The sequence below is a fragment of the Zea mays genome, chromosome 1 (assembly GCF_902167145.1).
Source record: "Zea mays cultivar B73 chromosome 1, Zm-B73-REFERENCE-NAM-5.0, whole genome shotgun sequence".
NCBI classification, from domain to species: Eukaryota; Viridiplantae; Streptophyta; class Magnoliopsida; order Poales; family Poaceae; genus Zea; species Zea mays.
Genome location: NC_050096.1, coordinates 231,625,818 through 231,650,436, shown reverse-complemented (window position 1 = coordinate 231,650,436; position 24,619 = coordinate 231,625,818). Strand labels below are relative to the sequence as shown.

Here is a 24,619-nt window from a genome sequence, read left to right as displayed (position 1 = left end):
ATGGTGTGGTGACAAGGAACAAAGCTCGACTTGTGGCCAAGGGATATTCACAAGTCGAAGGCTTGGATTTTGGTGAAACCTATGCACCCGTAGCTAGGCTTGAGTCAATTTGCATTTTACTTGCCTATGCTACTTACCATGGCTTTAAGTTATATCAAATGGACGTGAAAAGTGCCTTCCTCAATGGACCAATCAAGGAGGAGGTCTATGTTGAGCAACCTTCCAGCTTTGAAGATAGTGAGTACCCTAACCATGTGTATAAACTCTCTAAGGCGCTCTATGGGCTCAAGCAAGCCCCAAGAGCATGGTATGAATGCCTAAGAGATTTTCTTATCGCTAATGGCTTCAAAGTCGGAAAAGCCGATCCTACTCTCTTTACTAAAACACTTGCAAATGATTTGTTTGTATGCCAAATTTATGTTGATGATATCATATTTGGGTCTACTAACGAATCTACATGTGAAGAGTTTAGTAGGATCATGACTCAAAAATTCGAGATGTCTATGATGGGGGAGTTGAAGTATTTCTTAGGATTTCAAGTGAAGCAACTCCAAGAGGGCACCTTCATTAGCCGAACAAAGTACATTTAAGACATACTAACAAAGTTTGGGATGAAGGATGCCAAGCCCATCAAGACACCCATGGGAACTAATGGGCATCTCGACCTCGACACGGGAGGTAAATCCGTAGATCAAAAGGTTTACCGGTCGATGATAGGTTCTTTACTCTATTTATGTGCATCTCGATCGGATATTATGCTTTCTGTATGCATGTGTGCAAGATGTGCAAGATTCCAAGCCGATCCTAAGGAAGTTCACCTTAGGACCGTGAAACGAATCTTGAGATATTTAGTTTATACTCCTAAGTTTAGCCTTTGGTACCCTAGGGGATCCACTTTTGACAATTGAATATTCTGATGCTGATTGGGCAGGGTGTAAAATTAATAGAAAGAGCACATCAGGGACTTGCCAGTTCTTGGGAAGATCTCTGGTGTCTTGGGCTTCAAAGAAGCAAAATTCTGTGGCTCTTTCTACCGCCGAAGCCGAGTATATTGCCGCAGGCCATTGTTGCGCGCAATTGCTTTGGATGAGGCAAACCCTTAGGGACTATGGTTACAAATTAACCAAAGTTCCTCTTCTATGTGATAATGAGAGTGCAATCCGTATGGCGGATAATACCGTTGAGCATAGACGCACTAAACACATAGCCATTCGGTATCACTTTTTAAGGGATCACCAACAAAAGGGGGATATCGAGATCGCATATGTTAACACCAAAGAATAATTAGCCGATATCTTTACCAAGCCATTAGATGAGCAAACATTTACCAAACTTAGGCATGAGCTAAATATTCTTGATTCTAGGAACTTTGATTGATGTTTTGCACACATAGCTCATATATATACCTTTGATCATCTCTTTCTTTGTTATGACTAATGTGGTTTTCAAGTGTATTTCAAGCTAAGTCATAGATTGAAAGGGAAATGGAGTCTTCGGCGAAGACAAGGCTTCCACTCCACTCCATTGCTTATTCATCCTTCGCCGTCACTCCGCAACACACTCTCCAATTTGGTATAATCTTCACTCATATGTTTTTTTACCATAAGGGGAGAAAGTAGTTAAAAGGGCTTATATTTCACTCACAAGTATCCGTTTTTGGCGATTCATGCCAAAGGGGGAGAAAGTATTAGCCCAAAGCAAAAGGACCGCACCACCACCAATTTTAAAAATTTAGTCTTTCAACTTGTATTTATAGAAGTATTTTTAAATTGGTATCTTATTTGTGATATAATTTCAAATTGGAATACCCTCTTCAAAATTAATATCTAAAACCTCTTGAACACTAAGAGGAGGATTTCATTAAGGGGGAGTTTTGTTTAGTCAAAGGAAAAACATTTGAAACAGGGGGAGAAAATTTCAAATCTTGAAAATGCTTCTCAAAATCTTATTCATATACCTTTGACTATTTGCAAAATATTTTTGAAAAGAATTTCCAAAAAATTTGCAAAACAAAACAAGTGGTGCAAGCGTGGTCCAAAATTTTAAATTAGAAGAAATCCATCCATGCATATCTAGTAGAAATAATTATTGGTTTCATTCCAAGCAACCTTTGCACTTACCTTATGCAAACTAGTTCAATTATGCACTTTTATATTTGCTTTGGTTTGTGTTGGCATCAATCACCAAAAAGGGGGAAATTGAAAGGGAAATAGTTTTACACCTTTTCCTAATTGATTTTGGTGGTTGAATTGCCCAACACAAATAATTGGACTAACTAGTTTGCTCTAGATTATGAGTTCTACAGGTGCCAAAGGTTCACAATAAACCAATAAAAAGACAAAGAAATGGTTCAAATAAAAAGAGCAAAAGACAACCGAAGTGTGCCCTGGTCTGGCGCACCGGACTGTCCGGTGTGCCACTGGACAGTGTCCGGTGCACCAGGAAACTCAACTCCGAACTGCTCACCTTCGGGAATTCCGGGAGCCGCTCCGCTATAATTCACCGGACTGTCCGGTGTAGCACCGGACTGTCCGGTGTGCTAGCGGAGCAACGGCTACTTCGCGCCAACGGTCGTCTGCAGAGAGCAGTTAATGAGCTACAGTGCGCGCAGAAGTCAGAGCAGAGCCAGAAAGGCGCACCGGACAGTCTACAGGACCTGTCCGGTGCACCACCGGACTGTCCGGTGGCCCAAAAGACAGAAGCTCCAACGGTCGAACCCTAACGGTCGGGTGACGTGGCTGGCGCACCAGACAGTGTCCATGGCGCACCGGACTGTCCGGTGCGCCATGCGACAGCAGCCTCCACCAACGGCTCATTTGGTGGTTGGGGCTATAAATACCCCCAACCACCCACCATTCATTGTATCCAAGTTTTCAGCCTTCAAACACCTTACAAGAGCTATAACATTCAATACAAGACACAATCAAAGAGATCAAATCCTCTCCCAAGTCCAAAGATCATTCCAATCAAATAGTGACTCGTGAGAGAGAGACTTGTGTTCATTTGAGCTCTTGCGCTTGGATTGCTTTTCTTCTTCCTTCTTTCTTGATTTCAACTCAATTGTAGCCAAGGCAAGAGACACCAATTGTGTGGTGGTCCTTGTGGGGACTTAGTGTCCCGTTTGATTGAGAAGAGAAGATCACTCGGTCTAAGTGACCGTTTGAGAGAGGGAAAGGGTTGAAAGAGACCCGGTCTTTGTGACCACCTCAACGAGGAGTAGGTTTGCAAGAACCGAACCTCGGTAAAACAAATCACCATGTCATCCGCCTTATTTTCTTGTGATTTGTTTTCGCTCTCTCTTTCGGACTCGTTTATATTTCTAACGCTAACCCCGGCTTGTAGTTGTGCTCAAAGTTTGTAAATTTCATATTCGCCCTATTCACCCCCTCTAGGCGACTTTCATCGACTACCGATATATTTGTTACCCTTAATGGTATACAATCGTGTTACCCTCATCATACTAAGTTCATGTATGCATCTTTCTATTGTCATCTACATTTATATATCATTTTTCAAGATTAAACTGTAACTAAAAATGTCTAACATATCTTTGGTGATAAGATAGCCAATCTGAATATTTGGAAATCGACCTTCAAGGACAAACTTGGTTTTGTTTGTGTCAAGGTCAAGCAACTATCAAGTGCTCGATTATTTTTGTGTAGTTTTGTTGCTCTTTTTTCTTAGCTCTATGAGCTTTCTAATTTGTTTCTTATATGTATAAGAACTAGCATGAGTGATAGCGAGGACACGGGACTCGGGCAAATTCGGGAGGAGACATTGGTGCAGCGGGACTGGAGGGAGGGTGTGGAGCGGAGCACTTAGTTGGACGACGACGGCGAGGTAGGGAGTAGGCATGGACGCGAAGGGAGGATCGACATGGGAATCTGGTGTGTTGGAGGGGAGGGGCGGACCGCAGACATGATGCACATCACGTGTGCGGCTATTTTGAATCAAACAAAAATGTCGGGTTCGAGAACCAGGCCACGCGTCGGCACGCGAGAGGTTGAGGATGCTTGGAACGAGGAGTCCTCAATCCCCAGTGGCTTTTAATAAACGGGGATATTAGGGGACTCCCCTTCTAACAATTAAAAAGAAAAAAACAAGAACATGATGCTATCTTTCTTTATAAACCAAAGAAAAAAACAGAAAATGAGAACCATATCGTCGTTTAGTTTCTGTGGCTAAAGTTTAATCTGTGTCATATCTGATGTTTGAATATTAATTATGACTATTAAATATAGATTTAATTAGGTTTATTAATTTGTCTCGTCGTTTAGTTTTCATTTGTATAATTAGTTTCATAGCCTGGTTTAGTTTTTATTTGTATAATTAGTTTCATAGCGAGACTATATTTATTACTCTTAATTGTCATTTAGACAACCGATGTGACATGGACTAAACTTTAGTTTAATGGAACCAAAAAACTAAATAGACCCTTAGAACTTGTTTGAATGCATGTGGATTGAAGTACATATAATCCCTTGCTAATAAAAAAATAACTAGCCAAAGATTATATGCACCTCAACCTCAATCCCTATGCATCCAAACAAAGGACTCTAAGAGTCAAAATAGGGGATGGTATGTACTACTGATCGTCAATCCTGTTATAGGGCTCCTTTGGATTACAAAAATTTTAGAGAAATTATACACAAATTTCACAGAAATTGATTTATTTTTACAGAAAAACACAGAAAATAGAAAAAAATACATATTTCAGGCCTATTTTGGATACTCTAGTATTGAAGTGGTTTGGAAGGATTGGAGAGTGCATGAATCCACAATAGATTAAAAACTCTAACAATACATCTTAATCCACTCTCATCTCTTTCATTACTAGAGTAACCAAACTAGGGTTCAAAGGGATTCTATCCTCTCCTCCGCTTGGTTCGCGGGGCAGCCCAAAACGCCTTTAGAACTTTTCTGCTGATGGAAGAGCTGACGACGGCCATAGCCTCCCTTCTCGGCCATAGCCCATAGCCCCCCTTCTAGACAGTTCCGTCACATGGCAGACACTTAATTCAAACAATTAATTTCTTTAAAAAAACTTTTGTAAGTGCTCAGTTGTACTAGCACCAGTGCGGCGCCCATATGTGATTATATTTTCCCTATCTTTTTGTTTTTTAAAAGAAGAATATACGGTGATGTCCCGACAAGCTACCAGATCCATCTGCGAGTGTCCCTTTGGTTTGTTGAGTACTGTACCTGTACTACTCCGGAATGGCCGTTGGCCAACGCCCATCGTGCTCACTGCTCAGAGATCACAAGGGAGGCGTGGTAATTGTTTACGGTTGCGCATACAATCCACAGATCCCACGAAATGCACATGCTCAGTGAGGAGCCACACACGGGCCCACATTTCGCACTCCACCTGCCTAGTTCGCCTCGCTATTGACAACCAATGTCTCGTTCTGAGCTCCGAATCTTTTGCGATGGTGGGGTGATTGCGCGCGTCGTATAAAACACTAGTTTACACTAATTTATACTTGAACTATACTGTTTATATAATGCAGTTTGAGATAAGAGATGAGATACGAAAGAGGCTATAGCTGAATTGGTTAGGTGGTCTGAGTAGCATTTCTCAGATCCTGAGTTAAAATTCTAATGGAAACGAATTTCAAACTAAGATTAAAAAGTCACTCGCTGATTTTTCCTAGTTATGTGTACATATAAGATAGACTGATTTATAAGAGATGTATTCTCGTGTAAAGGCTAGGAAGGCTTAAAACGCACTTAGTAAAGTTCTGATTTATAGGGACCCTTGTGCTGCACTAGGGCTAGATTTCGCAATACAATACGGTGGATGATCTTTTCTCTATCGTATGAGATACCGTGGATGATCGGCTCTATCTCGGCCGAGAAATAAGAGATAGGATGACTAAGGGGGTGTTTGGTTACACCCCGCTAAAATTTAGCTCATGTCCCATCGAATGTTTGAAACTCCGTTCCGGTTATTAAATGTAGTCGGATTATAAAACTAATTTGTCAGCCGAAGATTAAAAGACGAGACGAATCTAGTCTAGTTGGTTGGGTCTATATTTCATACTCTTATTTAAAAGTCAAACGCTTAATGTGACACGAGCTAAACTTTAGCAGGAGCAACCAAACACCCTCTAAAACACAAGCTTTCAAGAGCGGTTGCCCGTGGCTTGAAGCGTTTCTTTTTCCCTCGTCAACGGTTACGCGTACCGCGTACGTAGCCCAAACCACGGCAACCCAACTGCTCCCAATACAAGACTCTGCAGGCTGCATTCCCTCCAAAAGAAAACCTCATCAAACAGACAAGCACAATGGCTGACAACAACTGATCAGCTATCCAAACAGAACAATGTGTGCTGGGACTTTGTTTTTTGTGGCTTGGAGAATGAGACGATGTGTCGTTGTCTCACGTGGTAAGCTGGGATTTTTCTTCGTGCAGGCGAAATTATATATACTTTTTTCCAAACAGAACAATGTGTGCCCCCTCTGCGCCCAACCCTTTTAATACGCCCGTATATACGTGTACGAGCTGTCGTCCGATTTTTTTCCCCACACGTTTGGACTCATGTAGAAACTAAAAAAAATACTATATTTATATCCACTAGCACAAAATTACCCCATACACATACCCACCACGGATAATATGTACCTATCGAATACTCATACCCACCGACATTTCATTAGACATAATCATTTTAATCGCAAAAAAACCAAATGCAAAATATACAAAATATTGAAGCCACATATTCCATCAGTAATAAAGATACTGAAATAGAATATTATCTTTGTGTCTAGCATGACAAAATTATCGAACCCAATATAATTTTATTATATGTTCAGCAACATTCAATATTAAATGGCACGATATATCATGTTATCAGATCACACAAAATATAGCACTGATATCCCAAAAGAGAGTTCTCAACGACATCACACAACATTAGGATAGTTATATAATTACTCGGTACATAATTCTTAATATTTAAGTATTTAAGGCGTGTAAGCCGCTGGAGCTTAAGGGGCACCCTTCATTCTTTCTCTTTCGATTTTATATGGAATATTTCTAATAATCCAGACACACATGTCACAAGTTAGCAGGTTTCCTATTAGGTAGCGGGTGTGGGATAAGAGAGAATATATCCTTGCCCACCATACCCAATGGGTATACGAAAGTACCCAATAAAATGTCTAAGGATATCAAAATTTACCATACCCGTGCTCTAATCAGGTATTTAACCATTGAGTATCATGTACCTATTGCATCCCTACGGGTAATAGGAAAAGAAGGAATGGTGGCCTACCAGATATCTTACCCACTACCATCCCTAGTCGAGATTACATATCTTGGCGCCATAATCCATGACACCGATATCACGTAGCACACCGTCATGGATAGTGATGTGGCGGCAACTCAACTACATATATCTTGGCATTAAGATCCCATATACTACTCATTGTTCTCGTCTTTCTTATGTCTCTCTCCTATTCCTCCGATCCTAACCACCATAACGCCCCTTCACCGGCCACTGTGCCACACCCCTGCCTGTCGAAGCTCGCCCGTCAGGTACATGGTCGTTATCATTTCCCCTCTTGTTGTATGTTGCATGGCGCGTTTCGACCGCTATTTGTTGTGCCCGTTGTTGGACCCATGCTCATTGCCGACCACCGGCCACAAAATCCACCCTAGGCCTTGACCCCACCCGGTGTTGCCCTCATTCCTGACCTCGCCTGGCGCCACTGAAAGCATCTAGGTCTCCAGTGGGTTTTAGTGATTAAAGACAACATAAAATTATTGTGACTAGCATGTGTTTTGCAGAGCATATGGTAAGTTAGGTCACAAATGCAGGGAATTGCGCTCCAACAGGTGAAATCAATCCCTCAGATAAAACTTGAAGCGACGGCTGAAAAAGGTGATTCAAAAGATGAAGGTCTACATACCCTAAGTGTCGAAGGAGTTGTGGGACACTTAGTATAGGGTTAGGCCTTTTATTTTTACTTTGGCTGTACTATAAATAGGGGTTGTGAATGAGCAGTTTAACCAAGAGATGACTAGTGTAGTGTCGGTGCATGTACACTTCAAAACTAGTGCTAGGTATCACTCAATATCTCACACAAGAATTGGAGTAAAAAATGATTTAGAAAAACATTAAGTAGAAAAAGGTGTAGCACCGAACTGTTGACCTAGAGAGCATGTTTTTCTGTCGCAGTCCGGTAGCAGCACTGGGCTGTACGGTGTGCACTGGACAGGTCCTATGCAGTGTCCGGTGTGTCTATGCACAACGGATAGCTGTTAGAACTAGCCGTTGGAAGCACACTAGTGGCGCACCGGACTGTTAGGTGCGACCACACACAGAATTCGACAGTAACAACTAGTTTGTGTTGGTTGAGCTATTTATACCCCTTCCAACAACCACATTCATTGTCTTGCTGCCTCAACCACCTAGAATTTTTTGCTTTGAGCTTGCAAGTCCACATTGCCTAGTGAGGTGATTAACAAAATCATAATCACGTGTTAGGACCTCATTAGTGCACATGAGAGCCACCTAGAGCACACATCACATGCATTAGGTTTCTCTTGGTCAAGTGAAAGTCTATGACTTATTACTCTTGGTGATCGACATCACCTAGATAGCTTGGTGGCGATTGGAGCTCGGTGATCTCTCTGGAGGCTATGTTGGTGACCCGATTCGGTGATTGTACACGGTCGTGAGGGATCCACTGCGTCAGAGAGGCATATAATCATCTCATAGTGAGCACTAGGTCCTTGCGAAGACTAAGGGGGAGCGATACCCTTGTGCGAGTGCTACAACGAGGACTAGTGGAGACTGTCGACTCTCTCCGATACCTCGGGAAAAATTTGGAGGAGTTTTCCTTCCCTCTCTTTACATTCCGCATTTACTTTTGAGCAATTTACTTTGTGTATTTTCATTCCTAGTATTTGCCATGATAACTTAGGGTTTGCTTACTGTTTGCTAGCGTTTGTAATTTAGCTAAGTAGTTGGGTGAAGTTGGGCTCTTGTTTAGGGTTTAATATTATGCAAGAAAATTAGGAAATCCCAATTCACCCCCCTCTTGGGCATCGTGATCCTTTCACACTCCTTCCCCAGTGTCATGTTGCCCATCACTCGAGCCTCAATGCTGACCCTCGCGCACCGCTTTGGCTCCTACACCATCCACATTCGATGAAGGTTGAAAGTCGCCTAGAGGGGGGTGAATAGGGCGAATCTGAATTTTATAAACTTAAGCACAACTACAAGCCGGGGTTAGCGTTAGAAATGTAAACGTCCGAGAGAGAGGGCGAAAAACAAATCGTGAGCAAATAAAGAGTGAGACATAAGGATTTGTTTTACCGAGGTTCGGTTCTTGCAAACCTACTCCCCGTTGAGGTGGTCACAAAGACTGGGTCTCTTTCAACCCTTTCCCTCTCTCAAACGGTCACTTAGACCGAGTGAGCTTCTCTTCTCAATCAAACGGGACACTAAGTCCCTACAAGGACCACCACACAATTGGTGTCTCTTGCCTCGGTTACAATTGAGTTGATCACAAGAAAGAATGAGAAAGAAAAGAAGCAATCCAAGCGCAAGAGCTCAAATGAACACAAGTCACTCTCTCACTAGTCACTATTTGATTTGGAATGATATTTGGACTTGGGAGAGGATTTGATCTCTTTAGTGTGTCTTGTATTGAATGCTATATCTCTTGTAAGGTACAGGAAGTCTGAAAACTTGGATGCAATGAATGGTGGGTGGTTGGGGGTATTTATAGCCCCCAACCACCAAACTAGCCGTTTGGTGAAGGCTACTGTCGCATGGCGCACCGGACACTGTCCGGTGCGCCTGCCACGTCACCCAGCCGTTGGATTCTGACCGTTGGAGCTTCTGTCTTCTGGGCCACCGGACAGTCCGGTGGTGCACCGGACAGGTCCTGTAGACTGTCCGGTGCGCCTTCTGGCGCGTGCCTGACTTCTGCGCGCACTGTAGCGCATTTAATGCTGTTGCAGGCGACCGTTGGCGCTGAAGTAGTCGTTGCTCCGCTGGCACACCGGACAGTCCGGTGAATTATAGCGGAGCGGCTCCCAGAATTCCCGAAGGTGAGCAGTTCGGAGTTGGAGTCCCTGGTGCACCGGACACTGTCCAGCGGTGCACCGGACACTGTCCGGTGGCACACCGAACAGTCCGGTGCGCCAGACCAGGGGACACTTCGGCTGACTTTTGCTCTCTATATTTGAATCCTTTTTCGGTCTTTTTATTGGTTTGTTGTGAACCTTTGGCACCTGTAGAACTCATAATCTAGAGCAAACTAGTTAGTCCAATTATTTGTGTTGGGCAATTCAACCACCAAAATCAATTAGGAAAAGGTGTAAGCCTATTTCCCTTTCAAAGGTGTTAATAACTTAGGTATGAACTTAATTAGTAGCATACTTATGTTAGTAGCTACATAACTGGAAGGGAAATGTGCTATATGCCATTTCTAGCTTAGTTTTGGTGATTAATAACCAACACAACCTCGAGAGCTAACTAATTTGCTAAGTGTGTACTTGCAAGTTCATAATTGCCAAATTATGGAAATCAACTCAATATATAGCTCAAACATAGGCTACATAGAGCAAATCTTGGATAAGGATCTATGGCTAGTTCACAAGTTTGGATAAGTTCAGATGGTTTGGAACGAGAAATTTTTAGAAAAAGTGCAATTGGAGCACAATTTGAGCCTATACCAGGATTCTAAGTTGGAGATGAGAAAAAGGTAAGAATCCATGACTTAGATCAGTTGGATATACTCTAGATAAGTTTGTCTAAGTCATAGGGAAGCTCTCAAGTTCAGTCAAACTGGTTGGAAAAAGATATGCATAAAAGTGTCAAGTTTCAGCTGTTTTAGGCCGCACCGAACCAGCCCGGTGGTGCGTCAGACCCTTCTCCTAGAGAGCCAGCAAAAAGACTCAAATGGCCTAGCGCACCGGACCAGTCCGGTGGTGCGTCAGACCACTTTATGAGAGATCTCTACATAAGTGTTGTTGTGGCCTAGCGCACCGGTGGCACGCTGGACAAATTTAATAGAGAGGTCTATAGAAGGAACCCTAAACACTTCAGCACGCCAGAACGGTTTAGTGTGCCCCGAACTGATTGGATCCAACAGAAACTTTAACGTTCAATTGTTGGCTTCAACGACTAACTGATGTTGTAGGACACGTGGTGGGGTCCGGTGGTGCACCGGACCGGTTCGACATGACCCGGAGAAGGCAAGTCAGAGCAGATCATGTTGATTGAGGTTATCATTGGAGGTCCGGTGGTGCACTAGACCGATCCGGTACCCCCAAGGAAAGTGCAGATTTTGCATATCTCAAACAACAACTGGGGGGGTAGGGCTATAAATACTCCCTCAACCATCCTTCTCGAGACACCAATCACCACTAGAGCTGAGCATCATTCCCATACATTTGTACAACACATTGAAGTCATTCCAAGAGATCCAAGCACCCACACCTGAGTCGTGATAGTCATTCTAGAGAGTGTGCTTGAGCGATCCACATTCTTGGTGTTGTTGCTATGTTATTGCTCTTGTTGTTGATGATACTTCTTATAAATTCTAGCATGAGGCTCTGGATTTGGTGGAGTGCCCGATGGAGACTTTGTCTCTCATTTTAGTGGATCTGAGGGATCAAGTTTGATCGTTGGGATCATTTGAAAGGGTTGAGAGAGGTCGCGTCCTTTGAGATACCTCAACGAGGATGTAGGTTCTTTGGAACCGAACCTTAGTAAAAACAAATCATGTGTCTTCTTGTGTTCTTTACTTTCTGTCGCGGTTTGTTCTTACTTCTCTCCCTCTCTAAGTTCTCTCACTTGGACTTTGATTTGAATCTCTTGAGTTGCTCATTAAGTTAATTTCATATTCATAAGAGCAACAAGTCCAAGAGAACTCTCTCCCTTCCACTACATCTTGTTGATTATCTATTGCTCTAACCTCTAATTTAGGATTTAGTTTGTTTTAAGTGTTGTTTTTCTGATGTTTCCTATTCACCCCCTCTAGGCAACTATCAATAACTAGTTAGTGGCATTTTATTGACCAAGTTAGTAGTATGTATTAATAATTAGTTAGTTACACACTTAGGTACTTAGTTAGGTAGGTATTTTACAATTAGTTAATTAGGTAAAATTTAGTTACTTGCTATTTATTTTTATTATTTAGTTAGTGAGTAATTATAAAGTATTTAGTTTTTATTTAGGTGTGTGTTTGGTTTAGCTTTTTGAATCGGATTCGCTGCCAAAATATAGGATCCTAACCAAACAAGTACAACAACAGAATAGATTCTTGAAAATCTACATATTCCTTTAGTTCAATTTAGAATCACCTTCTACCCAGATTTTCTAGATTCATGTCATCCGTATTTCCAAGCTATCATGCTCTTACAAAATCCATGATTGATCGTTGTTTCAGTCAAACATATTTTGGCTTTTTCACAACCGTCGGTTCGTAGAAGCTTCTCGCAGCTCATAGCTAGAATCATATTTTTAGTAATCTACAACTGAACCAAACAAACCCTTAGTTGCTTTTATCAAAATATTTTTTAATGTATTAAGTTTGGTTCTCTCTATGAAATAATTGAACAATCTTACCATGGAGATAATATGAACAAAAATGATAATGGAAGTGTCTCATTTGTCGAAATGCAAAGCGAGTCTGCTATTCTATGACCAACCGTCCTTTATTGAGTTTATTGTTAGAGTGTAAGGAACAACGACACCTAAGAGGTGTTGAATTAGATAATCTAATTTTTCTATAAACTAAGGGCTCTAATTTTACCTAGTCAAAATCCAAGCATTAAAGGTTGAATCAATAAATTAGCTAAGTTTGAAAGGACTTGGAAGAAGGCTACGAGACAAAAGATGAGAAATAAATGGAGACCGAGCGGGTGAGAGATGATGGAGGGTGGAAAGAAGAAGTTCGATCGGGTGGAGGACCTCGGCGTCATAGATCATAATTTTGACCTGGGCACCACATATCACTGGCATCAAGGTGCGACCATATCACTACCTACCGTAGCGCCTAGTGTGATATCTCGACGTCATGTATATAACGTTGAGGTGTAATCTCGGTGTCATGGGTCATGCGCCAACCTAGAAGTCCAAAAATAGTATTAAAGATCTAAACATGATTTTCTTATGAAAAAAGATTAAAATAAGAAAATAGGGCATTGTCGCCAAGTACCAAAGGCAACGTTTTATTTCAAAATAAGTATTGTTTGTGCCGTTGGTGACGTGCAAATGCACTTGGCGTACTGATATGTGATAGTGACTTTGCGACGACACAATTCTACTCATGACGTTGCTAATGGCGATTGGCCGCTTAAAAAGGCGTGTGATGCTGTCTCATTAATCTGTTTCTTTTTTAGCCAGATGCAACCTTACCAGAGAGCAAAGGGGGAATCAATCAGCTACCAGCCAATAATTTTAAAGGGGGGACTAATCATGAATCAGCCAATAATTTTAATGACGTGACTGGATCATTACCATTCTCTCTTTTGAAGAACCTCTCACAGAACGGCTATGACTCTCTTTGGCTAGTCTTTTGAATCTGCTTTTGCTTTTGCAAAAGATAAAAGTCAACCAAAAATATAATGTTATGTTTAGATGTTGATATTGAAGAGCATGGAATTGAATTGAGTTCAATTACAAATCAACCATAGTATTGAAATGAGATGTAATGTAATTCTAATTTTATTGTTTGGATATCACTGAATTGGAGTTTGAAATTATGGAGTCCAATTCCACTCAATACATAGGAGTGATGCTTTGTATTAGGAGATGGAGTTTCTAGTTATAGTCCAATTCCAGAGAATTGGGTCTTTATTTTCAAATCACAATTCTATGTGCAACCAAACAATAGAATTTTGGAAAGATGATTTCAATTTCTAAGTATGTGCTCTAATATATACAAGCGGGCTATAAATAATAATAGCTGTTTTGGGCTAAAATTTATTTTTAATTTAGTAAAAATTGAAAGTAGCCCCCCTTCTTTTACCTACTATGAGAATAGACAACTTCAAAAATATCTAGTGCTCACTGGTTGTGAAAAAATTGATTTGTTTTTTCTTCTGTTTTTGGCCTCTTCCCGTCCATGAGAGTGCTCCTCGGAAGATGGTAGTGCTCCTCTTTTCCGTGCTCGGGTCCACCTTCCAGGACGAGGCCATCTCCTCAAGCATGTGTAGCTCTAGCTCCTTCCCCAACAACGGTCATGGCCTTGGCCACCATGCAAGCGAGCATGGGTCCATTGCCACGGGCGAGCCTGACCTCGATCAGGGATCCATACAGAGGAAGAACAAGATGAGGCTGATCGACGTGATCTGCTTGTCACTGAGAGAAGTTGACAACATTTTTTTCCCCAAAGGGAACTATCATGTGCACAATACTACCTTCGTGCACGTATGCACAAAATCAATCTAGACGTTTCATTTAATAACCTTCGGCTAGACATATAGATTTTTTTTGTAAATATGTAGCTATGCACAAAAAGTTGATCTTGGAAGGTGTTTTCGTAAAACACGCCAGTCGAAGATTATTTGAGGAAAGATCCATATTAATTCTGTGTATATATGCACAAAGGTGGTCTTGTGCACGGGAAAAACGATAACTGTTTGATCAAATGGTTTTTAGCTTTCGCATATCCATAACCCATAGATGTTTTGCATATCACAAACCCAGTTATTTTCCCACGACCCACAAGTCACAACCACTTTAAAGCTACGGCTCAAACAAACACACCATATAGAGTTAGGGTGTGTTTGGTTTGACTTTTGGCTTTGACTTTTGCCCCCCTAAAAGCCAAAAGCCAACCAAAGGGCTGAATTTAGGAAGCAGCTTTTTTGAAAAGCCAACTTTCTCGTAGTGCAAATCTGAAAGCACCCCTGCACCTGCTTTTAGTGGCTTTTCAGATGGAACTGTGAAAACATATATCGAAGAATTTTTAACGACTTTTAGTGATTTCCACCAAACGGTTTTTAGCTTTTCAACAGCTTACAGCCTACAGCAGCTTTTTCCACAGCTCACAGCCCACAGCAACTTTTTTCACAGCCACAGCCCAACCAAACAGACCCTTAAATGAAGCCTTGTCAACTGAAGGATCTACGTGCAAGGCCGTGCTCAGGATCGTGCAGAGTAAACTTCAAAATAAGAGTTGGAATAATAAGTCTGCTATAGATAGCCTACCACAACAAGCTAGGATCATGACACTTCAATTTGAATAATTTGAAAACCAGCTCAAACAATGCATTTATATGAAAACTCAAGCGCGCCAAAAAGGATAGGGCAGACTTTTGAGCAGAGGTGAATAACAATTTTTCCATATACCCAAAAAAACAGCACGGGACTCGTTACGACTAAGGGGCCGACCGTCACCTGGAATAGTTCCTAGCTAAATTATTTACCTAATTTATATAAGAGGGTGTTTGGTTGCTGCTGCTAAAGTTTAGTACGGGTCACATCAAGCGTTTGACTTTTAAATAGGAGTATGAAATATAGACCCAACCAACTGTACTAGATTCGTCTCGTCTTTTAATCTTCGGCTGACAAATTAGTTTTATAATCCGACTACATTTAATACCCGAAACGGAGGTTCAAACATTCGATGGAACAGGGGCTAAATTTTAGCGGGGTGTAACCAAACACCCCCTAAGTTTTGGTCAACTAGAATAATTCCTGAATGAATCCAGAATAAACGAACGAGGCATAAGACTATCTCCAACTGTTTTACCTATCTCACATCCTATTTCAAACTCCATATCCTATAAACAGTACAATCTCCAATATAAAACAGTGTTTTGCGTGTGCACTGGCCACAGCCTAACTAGCAGTATCAGGTCTAGCCTTTTACGCTCTAGCGTATAAAGCCAAATACTATTCATGTCCAATGCCACATCACTTAAAAACAAATTGTAGAGATACTCTTGACACCATACTGGCTATAACAAACTTCTCCAAACAACACGAACTATTCATGGATTTACAGTAGCTAAACACGCGCACACCATTCACGCACATTGTTATCGATATTATTAATCTACTGTTACCCCTCGTCACTTGCTATGTTTTATGAATGCCAATAAACAAGTTTCTAGACTGAGGAGGGCAGGTTTTGCTCCCCTATTATTAGCATCTAATCCACAGACGTCAACCTCTCGCAACCAACATCAAACAGCTTCCCATAATCTTGCAGATCAAGGGACCTCACCTCATCCCGACGCCAAAACCAATCCTCGTACCTGTACCAGCGCATGATGCCTTCATCCACCACCATCCGCTGGCACGCGACGCACAACCTACTTTGGCAGTAGTGGAATTCACGCAGCCGTGAAGCTCTCTCGAGAATTTGGCTGTCCAGTTCATGAACCACTTGCTTCCGCCCATTTGCCGCCACAACCAACAGCAGGCAGTGTGAAATATTCAGAACCTCAAGATACTCCATCGAGTTCAGCAAACATTGCAGTGCATCCATGGACACCTTCGAGCAACGAAGGCTCAGCACTTTCAGCTTTGGAAGGAACTGCAAAATCGCCGAGGCAAATTGTTGATCAAATGAGCCCATGATCTTAAGTTCTGTGAAATTCTTGCAGCTCCTTGCTATCTCTTCCATAATATATGGAGGATGTCCGATGGTAGGCATTGTCAAGGACTCCAGCGCCTGCCACCTTTGGATAGCATTACATATTCCCACTTTGGTGATGCGGTTCCATGCTGGCATAACCAACCGTTTTAAATGAGGAGATCTGCTAAACATCAGGCAAGACTATATAGCATTAGCCTCTTCCATGAAATGAGAGAACACAGAACTGAGCATCATGGATTTTAACAAGACATATATGATCAGAAGAATAATGTACAAAAGAAATGAGAGCAGAAATAACATAATGAAACAGCCTTCCCCTTACCCCCCCCCCCCCCCAAACGCACACACCCACACTGTTTGAATGGCTATGAAATAGCAGCTATTCAAATTTACTAACACAAAAGTGTACAAAAGAATAGTTACTATTTACAAAACATAGAATATTTACTTGTGATAATGTGTTAATGTTTATGCATGATTCAACTGAGAGCTCATATATCACCACTAGATGCAAACACCCATTTGGCCATTTCTATAGAAACCATAACATGTACTTCAACTATCGTGTTAAAAATAAACTTTTAAAGTTGCACAACATATGACACATCAATATATAAGAATGTGGAACCACAGCATTGATAAAACATACAAGGTGCTGTTACCTTTCTGAGATGAAATGAAGGTGCTCATCTTTCATGAACAAATTGTAATGAAATATCATGCAGTTGACGTTCCCACAGCTAATTGCCATAGCCACCCGTAGTATTCTTGCAAGTCTCCTGTCAGACCTATCATCAACCCAAATATATGGTGATGCTCTTGTCTGAATAAAATTGGATTTTAACAATCCAAAGTCAAGAGTGCCCCAAATAAGTGGATCTGAACAGGCCAAGCGCCACAAACGACAAACTTGAGATACCGGTGACAACTCAACCAAATTTAGTTCCTTGAATATCTTCACAAGGACATCAGTGTCCATGTCCTCCCATCTTTTGCCCATCAATTTATTTTCTCCCATCATTAACAAAAATCCTGAAAAGTAGCAGAAACCGATCAGTGATAAAAAAAATAATTATCTGGCCAATCACCTTATTACTGCCATTGCAATGTGAATTAATAAACAAATAAAAGATGTACACTGCAAAGTTCTACTTCTAAGAACCGTATATTTACTAGTACTAGTAACATGCTCGCGCTTAGCGCGAGTCGAAGCACGAGCCTTTTAACAATATGTTTAAACAGCTGGGTTGATATATATAGACAGTTTCCTTCAAAAATATATATATACAGTAAGCAACATGGTATTGTAGATCTATATAGAAACCGGTACATAATATGAATAGAATTATGCAAACATGTCATGTTTACAGAACTAAAGAGTTAGAATGTACAAAAGTAGGATCATGAACAAATTGGATATTATATTACAATGGGTCTTAGTCTTTATAAATGGTTTGTGCACTAAAAGTTGTGGCCAAAGTTGTGTGTTTTACCGAGGAATATGGAAAAAAAACATGTTCACTTTTCTGTTTATTGGATCAAGCGTATATGTTATTGGTAGAATTTGCAGGTCTTCTAAATCAGCTGCTGATGGTTGCAAATAGTAAGTGACCATGGGGTAAACAGTAAGAAACAAACTGAGATTTGTTCTATGTAGGTTGAAGAGGAGTGGGAATAACAGAAAATAAATGATGTGTCTGTAAATAAATATGCATGAAAACAAATATGTTTCGTATACATGGACCATATCTAATGTATACATTTTGTGTAGCGAAGAGATATCTGATTTTCATGGAAGTTGCAGTATGTAATAAATGGCAATACATTGTGTTTACTGAGGAAATCATACCTATTTTCAATAGAATTGGCAGCCTTCGGCGATGGTTGTGCGATGATGGCAAATAGGGAGTGACCATGCCAAAAAGTAGCAAGGAACAAAGTAGATCTGTCACATCTAGGCTGGGAAGAGATGTGAATAAAGTTAAAAATGTGTTTGGAATTGAATACGTAATTTTGTTTGAAGGAGAAGCATACATAGTCATAGTTGAAGGATAATACACACATTGTAAAAGGATAACGGTTGAAGTGTACATGTATTTGTTGCATGCTACATTTGTTTGTACAAAGCAAAGTATACTAAGTAGATCATGCAGCTAATGTTACTGTACGTAAATAAATAGCATGAATACGACGTAAATATATATTTATATCTGGGCACCATGGCCATGGCTTGCAGAGTCAATTAGACCACAAGTTTGCAATTGCAGACTAATACACTTAAACATTTATTTATACAAATGAATATTTAAATTGACAACTGGTGTTTTTTGCGTACTTAAATTGTATATGAGGTTGTACCTTAGTATCTGAAACATTTCGTGCTTCATATCTGCAATGGGGAAGCAGTAACATAGGACATGCTTTCTTGATTTTCATTATAATGTCCATTGAAAATCTATACTATACTTAAAACATCAGTTTCAACGGTCGTCCCGCGTTATCTTTTTACAAATAACCCCTCGCAGCTATTTCAAATTAATCCGTTGCACGGCTATATATGGCCAAACGGCGGTCCGGCACGGGCCAGACGCCCACGGGCCTGCTGACTGTGCCGGGCCAACCCGTTAGTACGTCGACCCATTTGATTAAATCAGCGTAAAACGGTGCAGCAGCAGGTGAGGTTCGAACCCATGCCCTGATGGAAGAAGGGCGAGAGACACTAGGTAAAGTTATCTAACCAGTAGAACGTCATGCTCAGATGTTTTTAATATTGAATATAAATCTCTACTACCTATTAAGACGGTAAGGGGTAGGCTGTCATTCCGTGTTCTGCCATTCCCATTCCGCCCTCCCCGCAAAGCCTATTCCCATTCCCGACTGCGTGTCTTTCTCATTCCCCCTCCCTGCAAAGCTCATTCACATTTTCATTCCCGGTTGTCATGTGTCTTTCTCATTCCCCCTCCCACAAAGCTCATTCTCATTCCCACGTGCATCCCACGCCTAGCTAAAATTAAATTAAAAAAACAGGCTCCAAGGGAATTCGAACCCGCGACCCCTCAAGTAAATGTGCTCATAGCTACCGCTACACCACATATATGTTTATGTCTACATCTATTATAGTAAAAACATATACATCTCTCCCGAAGCCCACCTGCTACCCTTGCACAATGTGTAGTAGTAGATAAGTATCACTGAGATTATTAAATTATATTTTTGGATTGAGGGAGTAGTATTTAAAGAAGAGCCTTGAATGCAATTTCTTTTGTTTGAATAATGTTTTCAACTTAAATACTTTTTTTGCATGTGTGACATTTATTCTCCGTAATATTTTTCCATGGATCTAACTTATAAGTCATTTTCATAAACCAATGCCAAAGATGAATTCATGTTTCTTACTTGGAAACCCCGAACAAACACCACTAGCACGAGGCGCTCGCGTTGGCGTCGCTCACCGACGACGAGAAGAAACTTGGCGACTGCCAGTTCGACCTCTAGAAGCAGTCCTATATGGCCCATGCGCCGCTGTGTACGGCAAGCTTCGGCGCAGCCGCCGCTTGGACGCGGTCCAGAGCGGATGCACCACGCTGTCCATCGTCAAACATGGGGACCTCATGGTCGTCGCCAATGTCGACGACTCTCGGGTTGTTCTGGGCACCGCAACCTACGACGACGCCATCACGCCGTCTAGCTCATCATCCACCTGAAGCCCAACCTGCCACGTAAGTCGCTACTGACCGGCCATGAATTCTTGTGCGCTGGGATGACGACCATTGTTGTTGTTGTGTGAGTGTCCTCGAACAAGATGTATGTAGAGGAGTAGCACATCCGGTGGTGCAACGACCAGGTATACTACCTCGCTGATGAGCCCGGGGTGCATTTCATTTGGCAGCCCAGCCAAGAGTGATCAGTACTCACCATATCGCGCGCGTTCGACGACTATTATATCAAGGATTGTGGCGTCATCTCGACGCCGAAGGTCAGCAGAGGAGGACCGACAATAATGACCACTCGCCATCGTCGGGGTAGCTTTTGTGTCGGCCTGTCTTAAGTTCTCTTCGCAAACACACACTTGCATTTTTTGTTTAAGCAAGCGTGTATGGTGGTGCGTGCCTGATGATTAACGATGTACGACGGAACTTCTACCGGCAGGTGTGACACGTGCTCTCCAATGATGAGACCATGCAAATCATGACATATATCGAAGTCTGCATGATACTGATGGTTGCAATGTAGTAGTGAAACAACTAAATTAAAATAACAAAATTTATGTATGGCTAGGATCACAAATGGATTATGAAATATTTTCTTATAACAATATAAGACACATTTTGTATATAAGTTATCATGGTATTATATGTTCCCGTTGCAACGCACGGGTACTGACCTAGTTATATATATATGTATATACGTTTTTGTAAAATAAAAAATATATAATCGTGTCGGGCCGGACCAGCGCTATGGGTCGAGGCTACAGCCCAAGCACGGCACGACGTTCTTGGCTCTTGCAAGTATTAGGTCGTTTCTAAGACCACATTGGCAAATGGACTACATGGTGTTTGAGGTTGTTGGATTGAATTGAGCAACAATGATTTGTTAAACTAACAGTAAAATAAAAGGGTATTTGTTGGTTTTAAATATTAGTAATTGCTACGGAGTAGCATAATTTATATTGAGCGCATCCAGTTTTTATTGATGCCTGACTTTAGCAATCACTCCATATTTTGATCTATCTTTTTTATAAGTTTGAGTTCATGTGACTTATTTTAGAAATTTGAGCTCACAAACTTTCTCTTATTTGGTCTCTGTATGGTGGAATTATGTCATTTTATAATCTCTATTAGTTCAGTCAGACGTTGTGAACTCTCTTCTAATCGCTCACTTCATTGGTCGTGTTGTACCAAGACATATTGGATGGAGTAAATAATAACATCAGTTAGCCAAATAAAAAAATATTATACGGAGAGCGGAGACAATCAATAAAAAATATTGATTTTTTTGTGAATAATTTATATATGTATTGTTGTAAGCCGTCGCAACGCACGGACAACCGACTAGTACTATAAATGTTTGACTGAGAATAGACTTACTAAAAACATATTTGTCGTAATTAATCTAATAGTATTTATTTGGTATGATAAATGTTTTTTTCATATTTGGTTGAATAAATTAATAACTGTTTGACTACTTGAGAGGTAAGAATTACATGAAAGCAATAACGTAGGGGCATATCCGATGCTTAGCGTCCTTGGAAAATCAGAGCGGACCGCTTCAGGGGGAATTGAAAGTAAATTATGCACTGGGGAGGAGAGAAGGATGCCAGTGCATGTGTTGTCATCGTCCCTCATCGTTGATGACCACTAATGGAGTGAAAGCGAATGTATCAGCAAGATGGAAGGCAACAGTAACACCATGGAGACACAGATCTGAGAAATTTGAGTTTGGCGTAGAGGATGATGGGAACGACTGTTTCGTGACAGTTCTTGCTCGAAGATGAGCAGGAATGGAGTGGGTGTGCACGGAGGAAGAAGCTGGATGGAACCAAACCCTAATACCGAGGACATACGTTTCGAAGAATGCTCTATCCGTCTTTGGTCATCGATGAACAGAAATGGAATCGGAGTGCGTGAAGCAAGAGGCTAGACGGAAAAATCCCAACACCGAAGACACACAGTTAGAAGAGTTACCTGTGTCAATCAGCGGCACGACGACTCGACGAGGATTGGGCGCGCGGAAGAGAGCAGACGCACAGCGGGTCGTCGAACTCGCGGAGGAGGAAGGCACACGACGCGGGGACCGTCGGTACCAGCGCCGTCGCTGACGGGGACGGCGACACTTCTCCTTTTCTCCCCTTATCGATGGCGCGACCTTTTGCTGGAAGTTTCCCGTGGCGTGGGGAGGAGCGGGGACGCGCTGGTTCGTTGATTTGGAGGGCCGAGGGGATGCGGGCCGCTACCAAGATGGCCGCCGCGGACGGAGAAGACGGCGCACCAATTGCCCGTCGGTGTGGATGCAAGGAGAATAGATTAACGGGGCTTCCTCTGCAGGTTTCAGCTCTAGGGCTCCTCTAAGAAAAAGTCCGTCTTTTTTTCGGGAGGAGGTTTAGATAGAGCACATATTTAGTTGAAAATTAGTTACCGTGTGATGCGACGGCTCACAACAATACTCACGTAAATTATCTACCAAAAAATCTCAAATTTTTTTATTGATTGTCTCTGCTTTCTGCATAATATTTTTTTGATTTGACTAATTGGTGTTGTTTACTTTATCCAATATGTCTAGTCACAACACGACCAATAAATACAGCGATTAGAAGAGAGTTCACAACGAATGGCTGAACGAACAGAGATTATATAATGACATAATTCCACCATATAGAGACTAAATAAAAGGAAGTTTGTGAGCTCAAGTTTCTAAAATAAGTCAAATGAACTCAAACTTATAAAAAAGATAGATCAAAATATAGAGTGGTTGCTAAAGTCATGCATCAATAAAAACTAGATGCGCTCTATACAAATTATGGTACTTTGTAGCAATTACTAACGTTTAAAACCAACAAATAACACTTCCTTTAACTGTTAGCGTGACAAATCATTACTGCTTCATCCAATTCAGCAACCTCAAACACCATGAAGTTCATTGTGCCAATGTGATTTCAGAAACGACCTAATGCATGCAATAGCCAAAAACACAAGGGACGAGCATGTACCCACGTCAACGAATGTCGGTCGGCTCGCGGCTGCGACGGTGGGCGGGGGCAGCAGGTTGGGGAGGAAGAACAGGACGAAGGGCGGAAAGACGAACGGGACGTCCGATGACGGCGAAAACGATGGTGGGCGTGTGCTGTGAAACGTCCTCGTGGACGTGCAATAGCCACTGCGCGGTTTGGTGTCGAGGCTGGTGTCGGACGAATACGAGGAGGAGGTGCCTCGTCCCACGCCCTCTACCGAGATTGGGGTGGCGCAGAGGCGGAGGCATGAGGAGAGAGAAAAGAAGCAGGATGACGAACGAGGTGACGCCAACTCAGGCGAGAACCTTCATCGTCGTGCGGAGGTATAGATGGTCAAATGAGTCGTATCTGGGGGACCAGCCCGAGCCACGACCCATTTAAAAGTGCATGGGCCAGCTCAGCGCGAGCGTCGTGCCGTGCTTGGGCCGTAGCCTTAGCCCGTAGTGCTGACCCAGCCCAGCACGATTATATATTTTTATTTTACAAAAATCGTATATATATACACATAATTTATATTCAATATTAAAAATACGTGAGCATGATGTTCTACTGGTTATATGGCTTCACCCAGTGTCGCCCACCTTCTGCACTGTTTTTAACATTTTATGTTGATTTAACCAAATGACCCGATGGGCTAACGGACCAGCCCCGCACGGTCAACAGGCCAACGTGTCGTGTGTGGGCTGGAACTGCGGCCCACGGGCGTCGAGTCTAGCGGGCCTGAGCAGGGTTGCACGGAGGGGACGAACGTGCAGAGGGTTAATTTGAAATAGAAGTGGAGGGTTATCTGTAAAAAGATGACACAGAACTGGTGATTTAATATAGTAGAGATATAGCTATTCCTGCAGCTTTTCCTACGATGTAGCGTCGACGAAAAGAAAAACATGAGAGAAGAGTCGATATAAGCTCCTTTTTCTGGCTTCCAACTCCTGTTTTTTAGTAGCTTCTCCCCTTTTATAGGAAGAGCCCATCAAAGAGTCTCTCTTTTAGTAGATTTTTTTATGAAGTCGTTAAAGGAGCTCTTAAAGGAGTCCTACCAAAGGAGCCTAAAGGATGGCAATTTTTTACGTGGGTGTGGGTCCCGTGAGGACCCAATCTGAACGGGACAGAGATGGGGACGAAAATTTCACCACAGGATGATGGGTCGGGTACCCAAAATTTAGCGAAGCGGGACAGGGATAAAAATCTCGCCGCGAGGATCCGAATCTAATAAATTATCTTATTATAACCTTATATAAAAATGTAAAATTATCATTCGCTAATCTTCATCCCCATTTTTATTTAATTACCGCTTGTCCACGTGACAATCCATATTTA

At 41.8% G+C, this 24,619-nt stretch overlaps 1 protein-coding gene across 6 annotated transcripts; it reads right to left on the bottom strand.

Annotated features, from left to right (window-relative positions):
- Positions 1 to 15,753: 15,753 nt before the first annotated feature.
- LOC100273810 (uncharacterized) lies at positions 15,754 to 22,662 on the bottom strand. Of its 6 annotated transcripts, none has more exons than NM_001148211.1 (4): positions 22,260 to 22,596; positions 18,425 to 18,534; positions 17,238 to 17,607; positions 15,754 to 16,735 (listed from the first exon to the last, which is right to left on the bottom strand). In NM_001148211.1, the coding sequence occupies exons 2-4, from the start codon at positions 18,489 to 18,491 to the stop codon at positions 16,126 to 16,128; spliced, it is 1,047 nt and encodes a 348-aa protein (NP_001141683.1). In that variant the 5' UTR covers positions 18,492 to 18,534; positions 22,260 to 22,596; the 3' UTR covers positions 15,754 to 16,125. The 6 variants fall into 6 exon arrangements, with proteins under 6 accessions (NP_001141683.1, XP_020403542.1, XP_008667948.1 ...); XM_020547953.1 differs by lacking the exon at positions 22,260 to 22,596 and adding an exon at positions 18,934 to 19,731 and having other exon boundaries at positions 15,838 to 16,738; XM_008669726.4 differs by having other exon boundaries at positions 15,868 to 16,738; positions 22,260 to 22,661.
- Between the last annotated feature and the right edge of the window lie 1,957 nt (positions 22,663 to 24,619).